This window comes from Protopterus annectens, chromosome 12.part0 (assembly GCF_019279795.1).
Source record: "Protopterus annectens isolate FY-2018-M chromosome 12.part0, PAN1.0, whole genome shotgun sequence".
NCBI lineage: Eukaryota > Metazoa > Chordata > Ceratodontiformes > Protopteridae > Protopterus > Protopterus annectens.
This window is the reverse complement of record NC_056746.1, coordinates 1,166,351,902-1,166,376,800: the sequence shown is the minus strand read 5'-3', so window position 1 is coordinate 1,166,376,800 and position 24,899 is coordinate 1,166,351,902. Positions and strand designations below refer to the sequence as shown.

Sequence of the window (24,899 nt, the reverse complement as noted above, 5' to 3'; positions counted from 1 at the left end):
GAAAAATTAAAAAGAGAGAAAAAAATATCTCTTTGATACAATGAACGGCATTAGAGAGTGACATTCTCCTTTTACCAGGCTGGTCTTCTGCCTTTGTGTTTCCTTCTTTTCCTGATACATGATTTCACTCTCTTACTCAATGTTCTTTGTACTTCCACAGCTTTTTTCAGTGGTCTTAACATGAGCATATTTCTTATGCTGCCATCAGATTTGATTTCTACATCTGAACTTGCTAAACACAGAACAGCATTTCATGTCACCCCTTTTATCTTAAATAAACAGTAGAGCATCAGTGTTATTTTTCCTTCACATCTTCTTGCTTTGTGCTTCTTCCCATTGTCTCTTTTCTTCACCAGTGAGAGAATGCTTCCAAATGTCCTCACACAGTGAATATCAGTTCAACATGCAGTGTATTCCTGCAGTGTTTATTTGTTTCCCAGCTGAAAGGACGTGATCATTTCCAACTGCAACTGGTTCCCATTGTAAAAGAGTTGGTAAAAATGAAAATTTACAGAAGTATAGTACAGACAAGTATAGTCTGTTAAAGTATTTTTTTTTTTCTGAAATAAAAAGAAGATTAGTAAAATGATATGCCCTTGGGTTGTGAGTAACTACTGGGGGTGTAGTTACAGTGGGAAGTTAAACTGCTTGAGAACTCAGAATATTCTGATGAAGTCCTGAAAAACACTTTTCCATTTGATAAAGATTATAGCATTAGAATTAGTGATAAAAGGCCAGCCGCCACAGTACGCTGCTGCATGCACATCATACTGCTGTACTACAAAGTGACATCCTGTTAGCTCTCTGAAAGCAGACTCACTTAGTAGAAGTGTCAGTAGAGTCTAGCAAGTAGCATGCAATGTAAGAAGGCCAAGGAACTTGTCTGTTTTGAAGAGGCATACTGCTGAGAAATGGGACATAACTCAGGCTAACCAGAGTGGAGCTATTAAAGTAAAAAAAATGAGTGAAAATGCAGATGTTCAGATGAAGGAGACATCTCAGAAATCGGATATACATCATTTGATATAAATGTATCTATCTATCTATATATATGTGTGTGTGTGTGTGTGTGTGTGTGTGTGTGTGTGTGTGTGTGTGTGTGTGTGTGTGTGTGTGTGTGTGTGTGTGTGTCTGTGTGTGTGCAGTTTTTGAATTTTGATTTACAAGTTTTTTTTTTTGTTTGTTTGTAGTATACGACTGAATCTGAAACATTCTGATGTTGGCTTTTTTCATGTAAGTATGGATAGTACAGTCACTGATTTGTTGTGGGTACTATGTGCAATGTTTTGTGTCCTAAAGCTTTTACAATAGAAAGTATCATAGAGGTGACAGCATGTAACTAATTTTTCTCCATGTTGGTCAGAGGACTTGTTCTTATTACAATCTTTAATCATGAGGGTTAACAAGTTTAAGATACACAGATATCACAAAAATTTTGTCCTCTGTATAAAGGAACTATTGGACAATGAGTATCACATCTCTATCGATCATGCTTACTGCTCGCAGATGGTATACAGAGGCAATGGTTTCTACCTCAATCATCAGGAACCTGTACTGGTACAAAGTAAGCATTACTTACTATGGGAGGTAACAGATAGCATGGTCATGCCAGACTGCAACATTAATGTTACCACACTGCAGCAGTAATATTAACACACTGCAGCAGTAATGTCACCACATTGCAGCAGTAATGTTACCACACTGCAGCAGTAATGTCACCACATTGCAGCAGTAATGTTACCACACCACAGCAGTAATGTTACCACACTGCAGCAGTAATATTAATACACTGCAGCAGTAATGTTACCACACCACAGTAGTAATGTTACCACACTGCCGCAGTAATGTTACCACACTACAGCAGTAATGTTATCACAACACAACAGTAATGTTACCACACTGCAGCAGTAATATTAACACACTGCAACAGTAATGTTACCACACTGCAAAATTAACTTTGCCACACTGCAGCAGTAATATTAACACAGTGCAGCAATAATGTCACCACACTGCAGCAGTAATGTTACCACACTGCAGCAGTAATATTAACACACAACAGCAGTAAAGTTACCACACTACAGCAGTAATGTTACCACACTGCAGCAGTAATATTAACACACTGCAGCAGTAATGTTAACACACTGCAGCAGTAATGTTACCACACCACAGTAGTAATGTTACCACACCACAGCAGTAATGTTACCACACTGCAGCAGTAATATTAACACACTGCAGCAGTAATGTTGCCACACCACAGTAGTAATGTTACCACACTGCAGCAGTAGTGTTACCACACTACAGCAGTAATGTAACAACACTGCAGCAGTAATGTTACCACACTACAGCAGTAATGTTACTACACTTCAGCAGTAATGTTGCCACATTGCAGCACTAATGTTACCACACTGCAACAGTAATTTCACATACACCTGCACTGTGATTGCCTGCAGTGCACTGCATGTGGGATTTGGCTAAATGTAGATCTTCTTGTTACAGTAATATTAGAAAAACAAAGAGCTGTAAGTTCAGATACAGGAGATAATATGCCCTCCACCAAAATTTACAATTTCAGAAGTTAAATATTTAAACTTCTTTTATGAAGCATTATGAGTTTGAAAGAAAAACTCTGCACCCTAATTAGTCAACAAATGCTTCAGCTTGGCCATTTTCCCACTGCAGTGACCTAGTTGAAACACGCATCTTAATAAAGCATACTGTTTTACCCAAAATACCCCATATAATGATAACACACTCCAGGGGGTACTGTGCTGGGGCTACAGCCCTTGCTTTAAGAATAAAGCCATTGTCTTGCCTTATGATCCATCTCAGTAAAGGTGTTTTTTGTCGTACCACAGCACATTTTCATTGCACCTTATATTTTAGTTATTGTACTAAAAATCTTTTCAGATGGCTCACTCTTCATCTCTGTGATACATTATGCATAACACTGCTACTAACAAATCTGACAGCATTCAGTGCAAAAAAAAACAAAACACTTAAAGAAATGCATCAAGTGTGCATAAGCTAGTTGGAAGGAATTCAGCGAACAGATGTTTTGTGCAATGACTTAGACAACAAAATAGATACAATAGTGCTTATTTTGTATGCACAATGCTTTATCTGAATGATGATGGAATATCGACTGCATATTATGTATTGTGCTGTTCTTCTTTAAAGGATAAGGCTTCATGCCTTTCCTCACGCTGCAGTGGCATAACTTAGGTGTGCCCTTCTAAGACCAAGTTTTCACTTTGTGAATGAACTACTTTGCAACTTAAATCTAGAAGGATGCAGATCTTCAGGTACTGTCTTGGAGGCAGATTTATTTGATATAAGCAGAGCAACGGAATTTATCTCAGGCCATGAACGGTGATGTAATTGCTCCAAACTATTTGTAGCAATGCAAATAAAATAACTGCAAAAAAAATCTATGCAACATTAAATAGATGGATTTTAGCTACTACTAGCTACTACTTCCAGTGAAGTTAAAAGCACACTAACACCACCAAAACTCACAACCAATTAGAGCATTGCAGCTGAATTCCAAATTAAGTCCAGAAAGGGCCACAGTATTACATTTTTAAAATAATAAAACTTTACTTATATTCTAGTAGTTACTACTGTGTCCTACCATTTTTAACATCCTACTTTGCTTATAAAATGTAGTAAATATTTTCAATATGTAAATGATTTATTATTTATTTGCAAGTGAAGTACAACTGCTTTGTAGAATTTGTTTGAGAAATATCTAACAATAGGTTTGGTTTTGCATATTTTTAATGTATGAATCGTAATAAAATTAAATTATTAGATATTACTCTTATAGATTTACCTGGCTGCTACATTCAAAATAATATCTATAAGAAAACTTCAGTTATATTAAGTAATTTATGTGGTTCTAGCTATTAACCATCCTATTTCCTGGTCCTGTTGTCTTTTAGGGAATTAATTAAGACAAGACAAGAGAATCTGCTGTAATAGAGAAGGTTTCTCATGTTAAGGCAGCAATTATAAAATTATGTTTTCCAACATTGGTACAAACCACAATATATACAAGCTATTTACTATAAAGTGACACACCCTTTAGAGAGCATGGGTATGGAATTTCAGACAGAAATTATCCTTGTGAAGAGGATAGAAAGGAATTTTATTTTGTAACACAATGTAATTTATTGTTGAATGAATGAGGCTGGTTAAGAAATCTTGGTGTATGCTGACTTGGAATGTTATGCTTATAATCAATATGAAAAGGATTTTATCCTCCATGGAAGGCTTTAGCTGAGGTTCCAGGAGAAAAAATTTTGATCTATTGAACGGTATTGTGATTTGTTTTATAATAATGTTTCTGCAACATACTGTCAACAACAACAGCAGAGTATGCATAATAATAAATGTGTAGCAAACCACATGCAATTGCAGCAAATCAGGAATAAATAGCAAATCAGGGAGAAAGACATGATTTTGTGAGTTCTCAAAATAATTAAGAAGTTCAGATGACAGAAAGAGTGAGGCCTCTACCCAAGAATAATAATAAATACTAGGCAACAAATTATTGAACATTATGAAAAAGTGGAAAAATAAGGAGGGGTATGTGGTCCTGCAACTCCCAGTGAAAGGTTATATGAAGACAAGTGTCCTGGACCATTTTAAATTAAACATTTTCATGTTTTTGTTGATGAAATAGAGGGATATGGGTAGAAAGTGTAGTAGGAATACAAATCCTATACAGAAGCCAGGTTGGTTGTAAGTGAATAGGCTACTTAACTCAAAATAGCTAACTACATTAGCAGTAGCAACGCTTTTTAAGGATTTTCCTAAAAATGGTGAGAAGGGAAATGGGATACAGTTTAGAAATTGCAAGATCAGATCAATTTCTGGGTAGTGTGATCATTGCTGTAATTTTCCAAAAGGAGGAAAGTAATTAAAGAGAGAAAGAAAGAGAGAGAGACAGAGGTAGAGAGGGGGAGAGAGACAGAGAGAGACAGAGAGAGGGAGAGAGAGAGAGAGAGAAAGAGGAGAGAGAAAGAGAGAGAGAGGGAGAGAGAGAGAGAGAGAGCAAGGGGGGGGAGAGAGAGAGAGAGCAAGAGGGGGGGAGAGAGACTAAAGGTGTGAATGAGTTAGATTAATAAGACATAATCATAGGCTTTACTGCACTTTGGCTGGAGTCCATCCAATATTCTGCTTTCTTAGCATTATTCATTACTACTACTGTAGAAATGTTTTCCACTAACCAAGTCTGGAACAAATAACTTTAATGGTCTACTAAAAATAGAACATTGTTTTAAGAGCCTGGTCAAGGAGTAGTAGAAAAAAGTCTTGAAGGAAAAGAAACGGCAACCCCCCCCCCCCACTCAAAAAAATGGATTTGTGGAATCCCACTGTAAATAACTATTGGGATTGTGCTAGCATTTAACGGCTAAAAATTCAGCAAAGAATTGGATGATAGCCTTAGCTCAGATTAAATAGGACCATTAACGTGCACTGTACTTAGTGATGTTTTTTTTTTTTTTTCCTCTGAGTGAGCTTCTAGTTCTTGCTTCATAAATGTTTTTGGACTGTAGAGTAGAATAATTTGCTTTGTTTTGAGAAAAATGCTTTTTTTATGGCAAGGTGCTTATATTCCTTTGTAAGTATCTGGTAATTTTGACAGTCTGACAAAAGGAGACTTTCTTTTTTTAACCATCATTTTATTTATTTCTGAATGAACCATAACAACCATGTAATGCAGAGAGTTCTATGGTTATGCAGTAAAAACGAGAAACAGGTATGCTTGTAAAGCACCTTTTTAAAGAAGCTTAACTGCTTTAAGATTAAATCACAAGATAGAAATTAAGAACGAACAGTGATGGCAGGAAAAAAAAATAGCAGCAGAAGGCAAAACAACATTAAAAGCTGTACGATACTTTGATTGTGCCACACTTAAAAAGTGTGAGAAAATGAAGTGCCTTACGGCTTTTAAAGTAGTTTGTTCTTCAGAAGGAACTTCATTTTTACTTGCTTTTTGCTTGACAGAACAAATGTTTTTTATCTGTTTTCAAAGGTTTTAATACCTACAATTCTGTAGGGACCACTGGGTATTTTTTATGCATTTTCCACAAGTGACTTAGCTGATAGTTGAGATTGTTACACGCCCCACCCCGTGCTTGCATTGTTAGTCTTCTTACAATTGTTTATGCATAGCAGATTTTCTTTTAATTTGAAAGAGTACCGAGTATATTGTCTTATTCTGCTCAAATTACTCATCCATTGTGATATTTTACATAGTGAGCTTGCACCAATATAGGTTCATAGGTTCATAGGCAGGTACTAGGCTATCGGCCCAAGAGCCGAAGTAAGCCTAGACAACAAGGTTTCCTGGCTATACCATCCAAGAAAGTTATTTTCCTGTGCCACTGTCGAGCAGAGACACATAAGTGATCCCCGGGGTGTATTTACTATTTCCCATCCACTCATCAAGATTTTTCTTGAAGAGTGCTAATGAAGAACTTTGCTTGACATAGATGGGTAGCCTGTTCCAGAGTATGGGAAGTCTCTGGGATAGGAATCTATCCCTCCAGCATGTCCTGTTTATTGTGGTGACAAGGTATAGATCCACAGAGCATGTAGCTCGGAGGGATTGGGATTTCTTTAGGTGTAGCATGTCCAACAGCTCTGGGTTTGATATAGCTTTGTATGTTAGGCAGAGATCACCTCGGAGTAGGTGATATGCTACGAAGTAAAGCTGGAGTTTTTTGAGGCGGTCAGTATAGGGCATTTGTTTGAGGCCAATAATCCTCTTTGTGAGGTAATTCTGTGGCCTTTCCAGCTGCTGCAGATGTCTTGTGAGGCACATTCCAAAAGGGGCATTGTACTCTATAATGGGTCTAATGAGTGTCGAGTAGAGGGGAACAATGACCTCTTTTTTCCTGGATGAGAACCCTTTTATGATGAGGTGTGCCACGTAGAAGGACTTCCTGACTACTGTGGCAATGTGACTATCAAAGGAGAGACTACTGTCCACCTGGGTCCCAAGGTCTCTTATCATACATTCGGTGTTAAGTAGATTGCTGCCTATGTGGTAGTTTATGGGTACAGAGTTTTTACCAAAGGGGATGACACTGCACTTTTTGGCATTGAGCTTAAGGCCCTGACTCTGACACCAGGCATCTGTCTCAGCGAGGCCCTTCTGTAGGATGTCCACATCATTTGGAGACTTGACTATGGCTCCTAGTTTGCAGTCTTCTGTGAACTTCATTAGCCAGAGGCCTTCTGTGTTAGCCTGTACTTCAGAGACGTAGATACCAAACAGGAGAGGTCCCAGGATTGAACCCTGTGGTACTCCACTTGTCACTGGTTTGAGGTCAAATTTGGAGTCTGCAACTTTTACAGTGTTGGTTCTGCCAGTGAGCCAGTTGGCAACCCACCTTGTGATGTAGTGATTTATGCCTAGTTTAGTGAGTTTAGCTATAATTCCAGAATGGGGGATGGTGTCGAAAGCCTTGGCAAGGTCAAGATAGGCTGTGTGAACCACCTTACCCTCATCTATACCTTTGGTGACTGCCTCAAAGAAGTCAATCAGGTTCAGGAGGCATGATCTGCCTTTCACAAGCCCGAACTGGGTGGGATCTACAGTTTGGAGGTTACCAATGTCTTTGTTTATGAGTTCCATGATGATACGTTCCATGGCCTTGCAGACCAGGCTCATCAGGCTAATAGCACGATAGTTCCTGGGATCAGTGGTGGCTCCCCCTTTGTGAAGTGGGATAACTGTTGCTGTGCGCCATTCAGTGGGCACAAAGCCTGATGCGAGACTAATATTGAACATAGTGCTTAGGTGGGGAACCAGTTTGTTCTGAAGTTCATGTAAAACGCAGCCTGGGATGTTGTTCGGTCCCATGATTTGCTATATTTGCATGCTGTATTTTTGGCTCTGGCCTATGCTGTGGCTAAAGGGAGTCCCCAGATCAGTTTATTTACTATGTTAACAAAAAAATAAATAAATAACATACTTGCCTGGTAATATCTTGTTTTAATGGAGTTAATTCAGCTCTCTGCATATTAAGTTTCCAAACTGATAAATACATGTTGGCATCCATCAAGAAATCTGTTAAGGCTATTAAAATGTGTATGCAATGGAAAGAAAATATATTTCTGCCTACACACAGTTTATAGCCATCACCCAGACTTCTGTTATTTCATTTAGTTGATATAAAAATCAGCATATCCTGAATTTGAACTGTTTCTTTCACTACCTTCGTAGATTTCAATTTACCAAGATAACCTCCTAGATTTAGATGTTTTGCTTTTTTTGTTTAATTCTTTCATTTTCATTGTATTTCAAAAACCTATAAACAAAATCAGTTTAAGTCATGCACACACTCAACAAATAACTACAAATATAGTGTATAAGGTAGGATGGGAACCAGAACATTAAATGGTTACCTTTTATAATTGTCCAAATTTTCTCTAAGATATTTTTAATCTCCTTCGCTCACTCATTATATTGAACCACAAAAGCTCTTTCAAATTTGTCCCCTTTTGTGTCCTTCAGTTGTTTACCCTTATCTCTGTCATTACTTAGTCCAGCACCTAAAAAGGGTTTACATCCATCACCCCATTTTTCACTTACAATCAATCAGTAATTGTTTCCACAAACTCAAATGGGTAGCCCTTCTCAGTAAACATGTCCTTCAGTTTCTTCATTTCTGTTACCAAAAAATGTTATTTTTATTTTGGATCATATTGTTTGAATTAATTAGCATTTGACTAACCAGATAATATTCTTTTAACATTATCAATATATTGCATTACATACATTTTTGAAAATTAAGGTATTCTTAAATAAGAGGCAGGATGATTTTAAGTTTAGTATTCTAACTGACATACACAACTGGTCAGGATCAGTGCATCACAAACCTATGAAACTAGAAAGGTGCAGTGTGCCTTTAAGGATTTAAAAATGTTTTTAGGAAGTGATGTCACTGAGTTTTTTAAAGCAGGTTGCCTTATTATGTATGTGTTCTGATGAAGTCCAGGGAAGTGTATAGGATGAAAGGATTCAATGTCTTATTTTGTATTTTAAACAAATTGATTTTCATTTAATGTAAACTCTGGTTCTTGGGCAGCCACGGTGGTGCAGCGGTTACCGTTGTCACCTCACAGCAAGAGGTTCTCCGGTTTGATTCTCAGCTGAGGTGCCTTCTGTGTGGAGTCTGCATGTCCTTCCTGTGGTCACATAGGTTTCCTCTGGGTGCTCCAGTTTCCTCCCACATCCCAAAGACATGCAGTAGGTGGATTGGACACTCTAAATTGGCCCTAGGTGTGAGTGTGCGCGCGTGTGTGCCTTCTGTGGAAGGTTGGGCGCCAGGCTGGCAACTCGACACTGTAAAACGCCACTGCCAATCATGAGCAGACAGATGATCTGCTGTGGTGACCCCTAACCGGGAAAAGCCGAAAGAAGAAGAAGAAGAAGTAAACTCTGGTTCTCGTTCCAACCTCCTCTGTGCACTCTCTCTCTCTCTCTATATATATATATATATATATATATATATATATATATATATATATATAGTTATATTCAAAACCTTGCAATATTCTACTTTCTAAGCATTATTCATTGCTATAGAAATGCCTTCTACTAGCCAAGTATGGAACAAATAACTTTAATAACAGAATTTGACATAGGAGGCTGCAGGCATGATGCATCTAGTTTCACAGGGCCTTTATCATAAATTTCTTACCAAACTATTGCGAAGTGTTAACAGTGTGGGGCCCAAGAAAATGGACAATACTGAAAACTAGCTGGCTGATTTGAGGGACAGTGCAGTCAAGAGGGTAACTGTTAGATGAAAAGTCAGTAAGCCATACAAACTAGAGAATGTAGCTGTTGGGGCTGTAGCCATGAGCACCAGTTTATGTGGAACATTGGAACTAGGTAATCATGCATTATTTATATTTCATAGATTTAGGGAAGGCAACGATGTTTTTCACTCTCACTGTCAGTTTCCTTTGCTAGAGGCCCCAAACCTTTGGTTATCACATATGTGTTAGTTATCAAACTAGATATGGACCAAGATCAGCTTTCATGCCAATACAAAAAGATTGCTATAGTAATCATACATGATGGACAGTATCCAGGGAGACCTGCAAAGATTGGCACTGCAGTAAGATAAGTAGCAGCTGATATTTAACGCAAAAAACTTTAAGGTTAAGCATTTTTGGGTGAGATCCGCATAAACATTTAGTTTTGGGGAAGTCATTAAGCAGGACAGCAAGAAAGGATTCAGAGGCAATAATCACCACTGTACCAAGTCATGCAATATGTAATGCTAGAAGGCAGTGGCAAAGGTCAGTAAGATGCTGGGATGCATGGCATAAAGTGTGGATTCCTGAGATGCTACATTCATGATTACAGTATCATCATCTTCTTTCGGCTGTTCCCATTAGGGGTCGCCACAGCGGATCATCTGTTTCCATTTCTTCCTGTCCTCTGCATCATGTTCTTTCACACCAACCACCTGCATGTCCTCTCTCACCACATCCATAAACCTTATCTTAGGCCTTCCTCTTTTCCTCTTACCTGGCAGCTCCATCCTTAGCATCCTTTTCCCAATATACCCAGCATCCCTCCTCAGCATATGCCCAAACCAACACAATCTCGCCTCTCTTGCTTTGTCTCCAAATTGTCCAACCTGAGCTGACCCGCTAATATACTGATTCCTAATCCTGTCCATCCTAGTCACACCCAGTGCAAATCTTAACATCTTTAACTCTGACACATCCAGCTCTGACTCCTGCCTTTTTGTCAATGCCACCGTCTCCAGCCCATATAACATAGCTGGTCTCACTACCCTCTTGTAGACCTTCCCTTTCACTCTTACTGGTACCCGTCTGTCACAAATCACTCCTGACACTCTTCTCCACCTATTCCACCCTGCCTGTACTCTCTTCTTCACCTCTCTTCCAGACTCACCATTACTCTAAACTGTTGATCCCAAGTACTTAAACTCATCCACCTTTACCAACTCTACACCCTGCATCCTCACCATTCCTCTACCCTCCCTCTCATTTACACACATATATTCTGTTTTAGCCCTGCTGACCTTCATTCTTCTCCTCTCTATAGCATATCTCAACCTCTCCAGGGTCTCCTCACCCTTGTCCCTACTCTCACTACATATCACAATGTCATCTGCAAACATCATAGTCCACGGGGACTCCTGTCTGATCTCATCTGTCAACCTGTCCATCACCACTGCAAATAAGAAAGGGCTCAGAGCTGATCCTTGATGTAATCCCACCTCCACCTTAAACATATCTGTCACTCCCACTGCAGACCTCACCACTGTCACACTACCCTTGTACATATCCTGTACCACTCTTACATACTTTTCTGCCAGTCCCGACTTCCTCATACAATACCACAACTCCTCTCTAGGCACCCTGTCATATGCTTTCTCTAAGTCCACAAAGACACAATGCAACTCCTTCTGACCTTCTCTGTATTTCTCCAACAACACTCTCAGAGCAAACATCGCATCTGTAGTGCTCTTTCCTGGCATGAAACCATACTGCTGATCACTAATCATCACCTCCCTTCTTAACCTAGCTTCCACTACTCTTTCCCATAACTTCAAGCTGATTAATTTTCTCCCTCTGTATTTACTGCAGCTCTGCACATCACCCTTATTTTTAAAGATAGGTACCAAAACACTTTTTCTCCACTCCTCAGGCATCCTCTGACTTTCCAAAATTTCATTAAACAATCTGGTTAAAAATTCCACTGCCATTTCTCCTAAGCATCTGCATGCTTCCACAGGTATGTCATCTGGGCCAACAGCCTTTCCATTCTTCATCCTCTTCATAGCTGTCCTTACTTCCTCCTGGCTAATCTGTTTCACTTCCTGATTCACTATCCTCACATCATACAACCTTCTCTCTCTCTCATTCTCTTCATTCATCAGCCCTTCAAAGTACTCTTTCCATCTACTCAACACACTCTCCTCGCTTGTAAGTACGTTTCCCTCACTATCCTTTATCACCTTTACCTACTGCACATCTTTCCCAGCTCTGTCCCTCTGTCTAGCCAATTGGTACAGGTCCTTTTCTCCCTCTTTAGTGTCCAATCTCTCATAAAACTCTCCATATACCTTAGCCTTAGCCTTCACCACCTCTCTCTTTGCCATGAGCCACATCTCCTTATACTCCTGTCTAATTTCTTCATCTCTTTGACAATCCCACTTCTTCTTTGGCAGCCTCTTCCTCTGTATACTCTCCTGTACTTCCTCATTCCACCACCAGGTCTCCTTGTCCTCCTTCCTCTGTCCAGATGTCACACCAAGCACCTTTCTAGCAGTCTCCCTTACTAGCTCTGCTGTAGTTACCCAGCTATTTGGTAACTCTTCACTGCCTCCCAGTGACTGTCTTAACTCTTCCCTGAACTCCACCTCACAATCACCATTTTTTAACTTCCACCATTTAATACTTCGCACTGCTTTCACACTCCTCCTCCTCTTCTTGATCACCAACGTCATCCTACAGACAACCATTCTATGCTGCTTAACTACACTTTCCCCTGTCACCACTTTACAGTCTCCAATCTCCTTCAGACTGGCCCTCCTACATAGGATATAATCCACCTGAGTGCATCTTCCTCCACTCTTGTACGTCACTCTATGCTCCTCCCTCTTCTTAAAATACGTATTCAACACAGCCATGTCCATCCTTTTTGCAAAATCCACAATCATCTGACCTTCTGCATTCCTCTCCTTAACACCATACCTAGCCATCACTTCCTCATCCCCTTTGTTCACTTCACCAACATGTCCATTGAAGTCTGCTCCATGCACTAGTCTCTTATCCTTGGGTACACTCACCACCACTTCATCGAACTCACTCCAAAATGTTTCTTTCTTATCAATCGCGCACCCAACTTGTGGAGCATATGCACTAACAACATTCATCATTACACCATCAATTTAAAGCTTCATAAACATCACTCTATCAGACACTCTCTTCACCTCCAAAACACTCTTGGCGTACTGTTCCTTTAGGATAACCCCTTCCCCATTTCTCCTGTCATCCACACCATGATAGAACAATTTCAACCTGCCTCCTATACACCTGGCCTTACTTCCCTTCCATCTGGTCTCTTGCACGCACAATAAATAAGCCTTCCTTCTCTCCATCATATCAGCTAGCTCTCCACCTATACCAGTCGTACTGCCAACATTCAAAGTTCCTACCCTCACTACTACACTCCTAACCTTCCTCCTCTCTTCCTACCTTTGGGCATGCCTTCCCCCTCCTCTTCTATTACAATATACAGGGTACTAATAAGGTTGCACCTGTGGTACTGGGTGCCATTCATGATTACATTATACAGGGTACAAATAAGGTTGCATCTGTGGTACTGGGTACCATTCATGATTACAGTGTACAGGGTACTAACAAGGTTGCACCTGTGATACTGGGTACCATTCATGATTACAGTGTACAGGGTACTAACAAGGTTGCATCTGTGGTACTAGGTACCATTCATGATTATAGTATACAGGGTATTGATAAGGATCCATCTGGGGTACTGGGTACCATTCATGATTACAATATACAGGGTACTAATAAGGTTCCATCTATGGTACTGGGTACCATTCATGACTACACTATACAGGGTACTAATAAGGTTCCATCTGCAGTACTGGGTACCATTCATGATTACAGTATACAGGGTATTAATAAGATTCCATCTGTGGTACTGGGTACCATTCATGATTACAGTATACAGGGTACTAATAATCCTTCTGTGGTACTAGGTATCATTCATTATTACAGTGTGCAGGGTACTAATAAGGTTCCATCTGTGGTACTGGGTACCATTCATGATTACAGTGTACAGGGTACTAACAAAGTTGCACCTGTGGTACTGGGTACCATTCATGATTACAGTATACAGGGTACTAATAAGGTTCCATCTGTGGTACTGGGTAACATTCATGATTACAGTATACAGGGTAATAATAAGGTTCCATCTGTAGTACTGGGTGCCATTAATGATTACAGTGTACAGGGTACTAACAGGGTTGCACATGTGGTACTGGGTACCATTCATGATTACAGTATACAGGGTACTAATAAGGTTCCATCTGTAGTACTGGGTAACATTCATGACTACAGTATACAGGGTACTAATAAGGTTCCATCTGTGGTACTGGGTACCATTCATGATTACAGTATACAGAGTACTAACAAGGTTGCACCTGTGGTACTGGGTTCCATTAATGATTACAGTATACAGGGTACTAATACGGTTCCATCTGTAGTACTGGGTATCATTCATGATTACAGTACAGAGCGTACTAATAAGGTTCCATGTGTGGTACTGGGTAACACTCATGACTACAGTAAACATGGTACTAATAAGGTTCCATCTGTAGTACTGGGTACCATTCATGATTACAGTATAGAGGCTATTAATAAGCATTCATCTGTAGTACTGGGTACAATTCATAATTACAGTGTACAGGGTACTAATAAGCTTCCATCTGTGGTACTGGGTACCATTCATGATTACAGTATACAGGGTACTAATAAGGTTCCATCTGTGGTACTGGGTACCATTCATGATTACAGTATAGAGGGCATTAATAAGCTTGCATATGTGGTACTGGGTACCATTCATGATTACAGTGTACAGGGTACTAATAAGGTTCCATTTGTAGTACTGGGTACCATTCATGATTACAGTATACAGGGAACTAATAAGGTTCCATCTGTAGTACTGGGTACCATTCATCATTACACTATAGAGGGTATTAATAAGCTTCCATCTGTGGTACTGGGTACCATTCATAATTACAGTATACAGGGTACTAATAAGGTTCCATCTGTGGTACTGGGTACCATTCATGATTACAGTATAGAGGGTATTAATAAGCTTGCATCTGTGGTACTGGGTACCATTCATCATTACGGTACACAGGGTACTAATAAGGTTGCACTTGTGGTACTGCATACCATTCATAATTACAGTATACAGGGTACTAATAAGCTTGCATCTGTGGTACTGGGTACCATTCATGATTACAGTATACAGGGTACTAATAAGGTTCCATCTGTGGTACTGGGTACCATTCATGATTACAGTATACAGGGTACTAATAAGGTTCCATCTGTGGTACTGGGTACCATTCATGATTACAGCATACAGGGTACTAATAAGCTTGCATCTGTGGTACTGGGTACCATTCATGATTACAGCATACAGGGTACTAATAAGCTTGCATCTGTGGTACTGGGTACCATTCATGATTACAGTATACAGGGTACTAATAAGGTTGCACTTGTGGTACTGCATACCATTCATAATTACAGTATACAGGGTGATAATAAGGTTCCATCTGTGGTACTGGGTATGATTCATGATTACAATGTACAGGGTACTAATAAGCTTGCATCTGTGGTACTGGGTACCATTCATGATTACAGTATAGAGGGTATTAATAAGCTTGCATCTGTGGTACTGGGTACCATTCATGATTACAGTATACAGGGTACTAATAAGGTTCCAGCTGAAGTACTGGGTACCATTCATGATTACGGTATAGAGGGTATTAATAAGCTTGCATCTGTGGTACTGGGTACCATTCATGATTACAGTATACAGGGTACCAATAAGGTTCCATCTGTGGTACTGGGTACCATTCATGATTACAGTGTACAAGGTACTAATAAGGTTCCATCTGTGGTACTGGGTACCATTCATGGTTACAGTATACAGGGTATTAATAAGCTTGCATCTGTGGTACTGGGTTCCATTCATGATTACAGTATACAAGGTACTAATAAGGTTCCATCTGTGGTACTGGGTATCACTCATGATTACAGTATAGAGGGTATTAATAAGCTTGCATCTGTGGTACTTGGTATCACTCATGATTACAGTATACAGGGTACTAATAAGGTTCCATCTGTAGTACTGGGTACCATTTATGATTACAGTATAGAGGGTATTAATATGCTTGCATCTATGGTACTGGGTACCATTCATGATTACAGTATACAGGGTACTAATAAGGTTCCATCTGTGGTACTGGGTACCATTCATGATTACAGTATAGAGGGTATTAATAAGCTTGCATCTGTGGTACTGGGTACCATTCATGATTACAGTATACAGGGTACTAATAAGGTTCCATCTGTGGTACTGGGTACCATTCATGATTACAGTATAAAGGCTATTAATAAGCATTCATCTGTGGCACTGGGTACAATTCATAATTACAGTATACAGGGTACTAATAAGCTTGCATCTGTGGTACTGGGTACCATTCATGATTACAGTATACAGGGTAGTAATAAGGTTCCATCTGTGGTACTGGGTACCATTCATGATTACAGTATACAGGGTACTAATAAGGTTCCATCTGTGGTACTGGATACCATTCATGATTATAGTATACAGGGTACTAATCGGCTTGCATCTGTGGTACTGGGTACCATTCATGATTACAGCATACAGGGTACTAATAAGGTTCCATCTGTGGTACTGGGTACCATTCATGATTACAGTATACAGGGTACTAATAAGGTTCCATCTGTGGTACTGGGTACCATTCATGATTACAGTATAGAGGGTATTAATAAGCTTGCATCTGTGGTACTGGGTAACATTCATGATTACAGTATACAGGGTATTAATAAGGTTCCATCGGTAGTACTGGGTACCATTAATGATTACAATATAGAGGGCATTAATAAGCTTGCATCTGTGATACTGGGTACCATTCATGATTACAATATACAGGGTACTAATAAGGTTCCATCTGTGGTACTGGGTACCATTCATGATTACAATGTACAGGGTACTAATAAGCTTGCATCTGTGGTACTGGGTACCATTCATGGTTACAGTATACAGGGTACTAATAAGGTTCCATCTGTGGTACTGGGTACCATTAATGATTACAGTATAGAGGGCATTAATAAGCTTGCATCTGTGGTACTGGGTACCATTCATGATTACAATATACAGGGTACTAATAAGGTTCCATTTGTAGTACTGGGTACCATTCATGATTACAGTATACAGGGAACTAATAAGGTTCCATCTGTGGTACTGGATACCATTCATGATTACAGTATAGAGGGTATTAATAAGCTTGCATCTGTGGTACTGGGTACCATTCATGATTACAGTATACAGGGTACTAATAAGGTTCCATCTGTAGTACTGGGTACCATTCATGATTACAATATACAGGGTACTAACAAGGTTGCACCTGTAGTACTGGGTACCATTCATGATTACAGTATCCAGGGTACTAATAAGGTTCCATCTGTGGTACTGGGTATCATTCATGATTACACTATGCAGGGTACTAATAAGGTTCCATCTGTAGTACTGGGAACCATTCATGATTACAGTATACATTGTACTAACAAGGTTGCACCTGTGGTACTGGGTACCATTCATGATTACGGTGTACAGGGTACTAACAAGGTTGCATCTGTGGTACTGGGTACCATTCATGATTATAGTATACAAGGCACTAATAAGGTTCCATCTGTGGTACTGGGTACCATTCATGATTATAGTATACACGGCACTAATAAGGTTCCATCTGTGGTACTGGGTACCATTCCTGATTACAGTATACAGGGTACTAATAAGGTTGCACCTGTGGTACCGGGTGCCATTCATGATTACAATATTCAGGGTACTAATAAGGTTGCATCTGTGGTACTGGATACCATTCATGATTACAGTATACAGGGTACTATTAAGGTAGCATCTGTGGTACTGGGTACCATTCATGATTATAGTATACAGGGTACTAATAAGGTAGAATCTGTGGTACTGGATACCATTCATGATTACAGTATACAGGGTACGAATAAGGTTCCATCTGTGGTACTGGGTACCATTCATGATTACAGTGTACAGGGTACTAACAAGGTTACACCTGTGGTACTGTGTACCATTCATGATTACAGTATACAGGGTACTAATAAGGTTCCATCTGTATTACTGGGTACCAATCATGATTACAGTATAGAGGGTATTAATAAGCTTGCATCTGTGGTACTGGGTACCATTCATGATTACAATATACAGGGTACTAATAAGGTTCAATCTGTAGTACTGGGTACCATTCATGATTACAGTATAGAGGGTATTAATAAGCTTGCATCTGTGGTACTGGGTACCATTCATGATTACAGTATACAGGGTACTAATAAGCCTGTATCTGTGGTACTGGGTACTGTTCATGATTAAATTATACAGGGTACTAATAAGGTTCCATCTGTGGTAATGGGTAGCATTCATGATTACAGTATACAGGGTATTAATAAGCTTGCATCTGTGGTACTGGGTACCATTCATGATTACAGTGTACAGAGTAATAATAAGCTTGCATCTCTGGTACTGGGTACCATTCATAATTACAGTATACAGTGTACTAATAAGGTTCCATCTGTGGTACTGGGTACCATTCATGATTACAGTATAGAGGGTATTAATAAGCTTGCATCTCTGGTACTGGGTACCATTCATGATTACAGTATACAGGGTACTAATAGGGTTACATCTGTAGTACTGGGAACCATTCATGATTACAGTATAGACGGTATTAATAAGCTTGCATCAGTCGTACTGGGTACCATTCATGATTACAGTATGCAGGGAGCTAATAAGCTTGCATCTGTGGTACTGGGTACCATTCATGATTAAAGTATACAGGGTACTAATAAGGTTCCATCTGTGGTACTGGGTACAATTCATGATTACAGTATACAGGGTATTAATAAGCTTGCATCTGTGGTACTGGGTACCATTCATGATTACAGTATACAGGGTACTAATAAGTTTCCATCTGTTGTACTGGATACCATTCATGATTACAGTTTAGCGGGTATTAATAAGCTTGCATCTGTGGTACCGGGTACCATTCATGATTATAGTATACAGGCTACTAATAAGGTTCCATCTGTGGTACCAGTCATGATTACACTATAGAGGTTATTAATAAGCTTGTATCTGTGGTACTGGGTATCATTCATGATTACAGTATACAGGATATTAATAAGGTTTCATCTGTATTACTGGGTACCATTTATGATTACAGTATAGAGGGTATTAATAAGCTGGCACATTCATGATTACAGTATATAGGGTACTAATAAGCTTGCATCTGTGCTACGGGGTACCATTGATGATTACAGTATTCAGGGTACTAATAAGGTTCCATCTGTGGTACTGGGTATCATTCATGATTACAGTATAAAGGGTATTAATAAGCTTGCATCTGTGGTACTGAGTACCATTCATGATTACAGTATACAGGGTAATAATAAGGTTCGATCTGTAGTACTGGGTACCATCCATGATTATAGTATAGAGGGTATTAATAAGCTTGCATCTGTCGTACTGGGTACCATTCATGATTACAGTATACAGGGTACTAATAAGGTTCCATCCATGGTACTGGGTACCATCCATGATTACAGTATACAGGGTACTAATAAGGTTTCATCTGTAGTACTGGGTACCATTAATAATTACAGTATGCAGGGTACTAACAAGGTTGCACCTGTGGTACTGGGTACCATTCATGATTATAGTATACAGGGTACTAATAAGTTTCCATCTGTAGTCCTGGGTACCATTCATGATTACAGTATACAGGGTACTAATAAGGTTCAATCTGTAGTACTGGGTACCATTCATGATTACAGTATACATTGTAATAACAAGGTCGCACCTGTGGTACTGGGTACCATTCATGATTACAGTGTACGGTGTACTAAAAAGGTTGCATCTGTGGTACTGGGTACCATTCATGATTATAGTATACATGGTACATATAAGGTTCCATCTGTGGTACTGGGTATCATTCATGATTACAGTATACAGGGTACTAATAAGGTTACACCTGTGGTACTGGGTTCCATTCATGATTACAGTATCCAGGGTACTAATAAGGTTCCATCTGTGGTACTGGGTATCATTCATGATTACAGTATGCAGGGTACTAATAAGGTTCCATCTGTAGTACTGGGAACCATTCATGATTACAGTATAAATTGTACTAACAAGGTCGCACCTGCTGTACTGGGTACCATTCACGATTACAGTGTATAGGGTAATAACAAGGTTGCATCTGTGGTACTGGGTACCATTCATCATTATAGTATACATGGCACTAATAAGGTTCCATCTGTGGTACTGGGTAGCATTCATGATTACAGTGTACAAGGTAGTAATAAGTTTTCATCTGTGGTACTGGGTGCCATTCATGATTACAGTATAGAGAGTACTAATAAGGTTGCATCTGTGGTACTGGATACCATTCATGATTACAGTATACAGGGTACTTATAAGTTTTCATCTGTGGTACTGGATACCATTCATGATTATAGTATACAGGGTACTAATAAGGTTGCATCTGTGGTACTGGCTACCATTCATGATTACAGTATACAGAGTACGAATAAGGTTCCATCTGTGTTACTGGGTACCATTCATGATTACAGTGTACAAGGTACTAATAAGGTTCCATCTGTATTACTGGGTACCATTCATGATTACAGTATAGAGGATATTAATAAACTTCCATCTGTGGTACTGGGTACCATTCATGATTACAGTATACAGGGTACTAATAAGGTTCCATCTGTAGTACTGGGTACCATTCATGATTACAGTATAGAGGGTATTAATAAGCTTGCATCTGTGGTAGTAGGTACCATTCATGATTACAGTATACAGGGTACTAATAAGCCTGTATCTGTGGTACTGGGTACCATTCATGATTACAGTATACAAGGTACTAATAAGGTTCCATCCATGGTACTGTGTACCTTTCATGATTACAGTATAAAGGGTATTAATAAGCTTGCATCTGTGGTACTGGGTACAATTCATGCTTACAGTATACAGTGTGCTAATAAGGTTTCATCTGTAGTACTGTTAACTATTCATGATTACAGTATAGAGGGTATTAATAAGCTTGCATCTGTGGTACTGGGTACCATTCATGATTAAAGTATACAAGGTACTAATAAGGTTCCATCTGTGGTACTGGGTACCATTCATGATTAAAGTATACAAGGTACTAATAAGGTTCCATCTGTGGTACTGGGTACCATTCATGTTTACAGTATACATGGTATTAATTAGCTTGCATCTGTGGTACTGGCTCCATTCATGATTACAGTATACAGGGTACTAATAAGTTTCCATCTGTTGTACTGGGTACCATTCATGATTATAGTATAGAGGGTATTAATAAGCTTGCATCTGTGGTACTGGGTAGTGTTCATGATTAAATTATACAGGGTACTAATAAGGTTCCATCTGTTGTACTGGGTACCATTCATTATTACAGTATAGAGGGTATTAATAAGCTTCCATCGGTGGTACTGGGTGCCATTCATGATTACAGTATACAGGGTACTAATAAGGTTCCGTCTGTAGTACTGGATACCATTCATGATTACAGTATACAGGGTATTAATAAGCTTGCATCTGTGGTACTGGGTACCATTCCTGATTACAGTATACAGGGTAATAATAAGCTAGCATCTGTGGTACTGGGTACAATTCATGATTGCACTATACTGGGTACTAATAAGGTTCCATCTGTGGTACTGGGTACCATTCATAATTACAGTATACAGCGTACTAAGAAGATTCCATCTGTGGTACTGGGTACCATTCATGATTACAGTATAGAGGGTATTAATAAGCTTGCATCTGTTGTACTGGGTACCATTCATGATTACAGTATACAGGGTACTAATAAGGTTCCATCTGTGGTACTGGGTACCATTCATGATTACAGTATACAGGGTACTAATAAGTTTCCATTTGTTGTACTGGATACCATTCATGATTACAGTATAGAGGGTATTAATAAGCTTGCATCTGTGGTACGGGGAACCATTCATGATTACAGTATACAGGCTACTAATAAGGTTCCATCCGTAGTACTGGGTATCATTCATGATTACAGTATAGATGGTATTAATAAGCTTGCATCTGTGGTACTGTGTACCATTTATGATTACAGTATACAGGGTAGTAATAAGCTTGCATCTGTGGTACTGGGTACCATTCATGATTACACTATACAGGGTACTAAAAAGGTTCCATCTGTGGTAATGAGTACCATTCATGATTACAGCATACAAGGTATTAATTAGCTTGCATCTGTGATATTCAGTACCATTCATGATTACAGTATAGCGGGTATTAATAAGCATGCTTCTGTGGTACTAGGTACTATTCATGATTACAGTATGCAGGGTATTAATAAGCTTGCATCTGTAGTACTGGGTACCATTCATGATTACAGTATAGAGGGTATTAATAAGCTTGCATCTGTGCTACTGGGTACCATTCATGATTACAGTATGGAGGGTATTAATAAGCTTGCATCTGTGGTACTGGGTACCATTCATGATTGCACTATCCAGGGTGCTAATAAGGGTCCATCTGTGGTACTGGGTTCCATTCATGATTACAGTGTACAGGATACTAATAAGGTTCCATCTGTAGTACTGGGTATCATTCATGATTTCAGTATACATGGTACTAATAAGGTTCCATCTGTAGTACTGGGTACCATTCATGATTACAGTGTAAAGGGTATTAATAAGCTTGCATCTGTGGTACAGGGTACCATTAATGATTGCAGCATACAGGGTTCTAATAAGGTTCCCATCTGTGGTACTGGGTACCATTCATGATTATAGTATACAGGGTACTAATAAGGTCCCATCTGTGGTACTGGGTGTCATTCATGATTACAGTGTACAGGGTACTAATAAGGTTCCATCTGTAGTACTGGGTACCATTCATGATTACAGTATACAGGGTACTAATAAGGTTCCATCTGTAGTACTGGGTATCATTCATGATTACAGTGTACAGGGTATTAATAAGGTTCAATCTCTAGTACTGGGTACCATTCCTGATTACACTATACAGGCTACTAATAAAGTACCATCTGTGGTAATGGGTACCATCCATGATTACAGTATACAGGGTATTAATCAGCTTGCATCTGTGGTACTGGGTACCATTCATAATTACAGTATACAGGGTACTAATAAGGTTCCATCTGTGGTACTGGGTACGATTCCTGATTACAGTATACAGGTATTAATAAGCTTGCACCTGTATACTGTAATCATTAATCGTACCCAGTACGATTCATGATTACAGTACACAGGTATTAATAAGCTTGCACCTGTAGTATTGGGTACCATTCATGATTACAGGATAGAGGGTATTAATAAGCTTGCATCTGTGGTACTGGGTAACATTCATGATTACAGCATACAGGGTACTAATATGGTTCCATCTGTGGTATTAGGTACCATTCATGATTACAGTGTACAGGGTACTAATAAGGCTACATCTGTAGTACTGGGTACCATTCATGATTACACTATACAGGGCACTAATAAGGTTCCATTTGTGGTACTGAGTACCATTCATGATTACAGTATACATGGTATTAATCAGCTTGCATCTGTGGTACTCGGTACCATTCATGATTACAGTATAGATGGTATTAATAAGCTTGCATCTGTGGTACTGGGTACCATTCATAATTACAGTATACAGTGTACTAATAAGGTTCCATCTGTGGTACTGGGTACCATTCATGATTACAGTATAGAGGGTATTAATAAGCTTGCATCTCTGGTACTGGGTACCATTCATGATTACAGTATACAGGGTACTAATAGGGTTACATCTGTAGTACTGGGAACCATTCATGATTACAGTATAGACGGTATTAATAAGCTTGCATCAGTCGTACTGGGTACCATTCATGATTACAGTATGCAGGGAGCTAATAAGCTTGCATCTGTGGTACTGGGTACCATTCATGATTAAAGTATACAGGGTACTAATAAGGTTCCATCTGTGGTACTGGGTACAATTCATGATTACAGTATACAGGGTATTAATAAGCTTGCATCTGTGGTACTGGGTACCATTCATGATTACAGTATACAGGGTACTAATAAGTTTCCATCTGTTGTACTGGATACCATTCATGATTACAGTTTACCGGGTATTAATAAGCTTGCATCTGTGGTACCGGGTACCATTCATGATTATAGTATACAGGCTACTAATAAGGTTCCATCTGTGGTACCAGTCATGATTACACTATAGAGGTTATTAATAAGCTTGTATCTGTGGTACTGGGTATCATTCATGATTACAGTATACAGGATATTAATAAGGTTTCATCTGTATTACTGGGTACCATTTATGATTACAGTATAGAGGGTATTAATAAGCTGGCACATTCATGATTACAGTATATAGGGTACTAATAAGCTTGCATCTGTGCTACGGGGTACCATTGATGATTACAGTATTCAGGGTACTAATAAGGTTCCATCTGTGGTACTGGGTATCATTCATGATTACAGTATAAAGGGTATTAATAAGCTTGCATCTGTGGTACTGAGTACCATTCATGATTACAGTATACAGGGTAATAATAAGGTTCGATCTGTAGTACTGGGTACCATCCATGATTACAGTATAGAGGGTATTAATAAGCTTGCATCTGTCGTACTGGGTACCATTCATGATTACAGTATACAGGGTACTAATAAGGTTCCATCCATGGTACTGGGTACCATCCATGATTACAGTATACAGGGTACTAATAAGGTTTCATCTGTAGTACTGGGTACCATTAATAATTACAGTATGCAGGGTACTAACAAGGTTGCACCTGTGGTACTGGGTACCATTCATGATTATAGTATACAGGGTACTAATAAGTTTCCATCTGTGGTCCTGGGTACCATTCATGATTACAGTATACAGGGTACTAATAAGGTTCAATCTGTAGTACTGGGTACCATTCATGATTACAGTATATATT

General features: G+C 39.2%; 1 protein-coding gene across 1 annotated transcript in view; it reads left to right on the top strand.

Annotated features, from left to right (window-relative positions):
• The window catches only part of LOC122817052 (bactericidal permeability-increasing protein-like), a 442,831-nt gene that overhangs the window by 379,495 nt on the left and 38,437 nt on the right, over positions 1–24,899 (top strand). Inside the window, exon 12 of the mRNA XM_044090194.1 lies at positions 1,191–1,233. Coding sequence (XP_043946129.1) covers positions 1,191–1,233 — 43 coding nt within the window. The remainder of the gene's footprint in view (positions 1–1,190; positions 1,234–24,899) is intronic.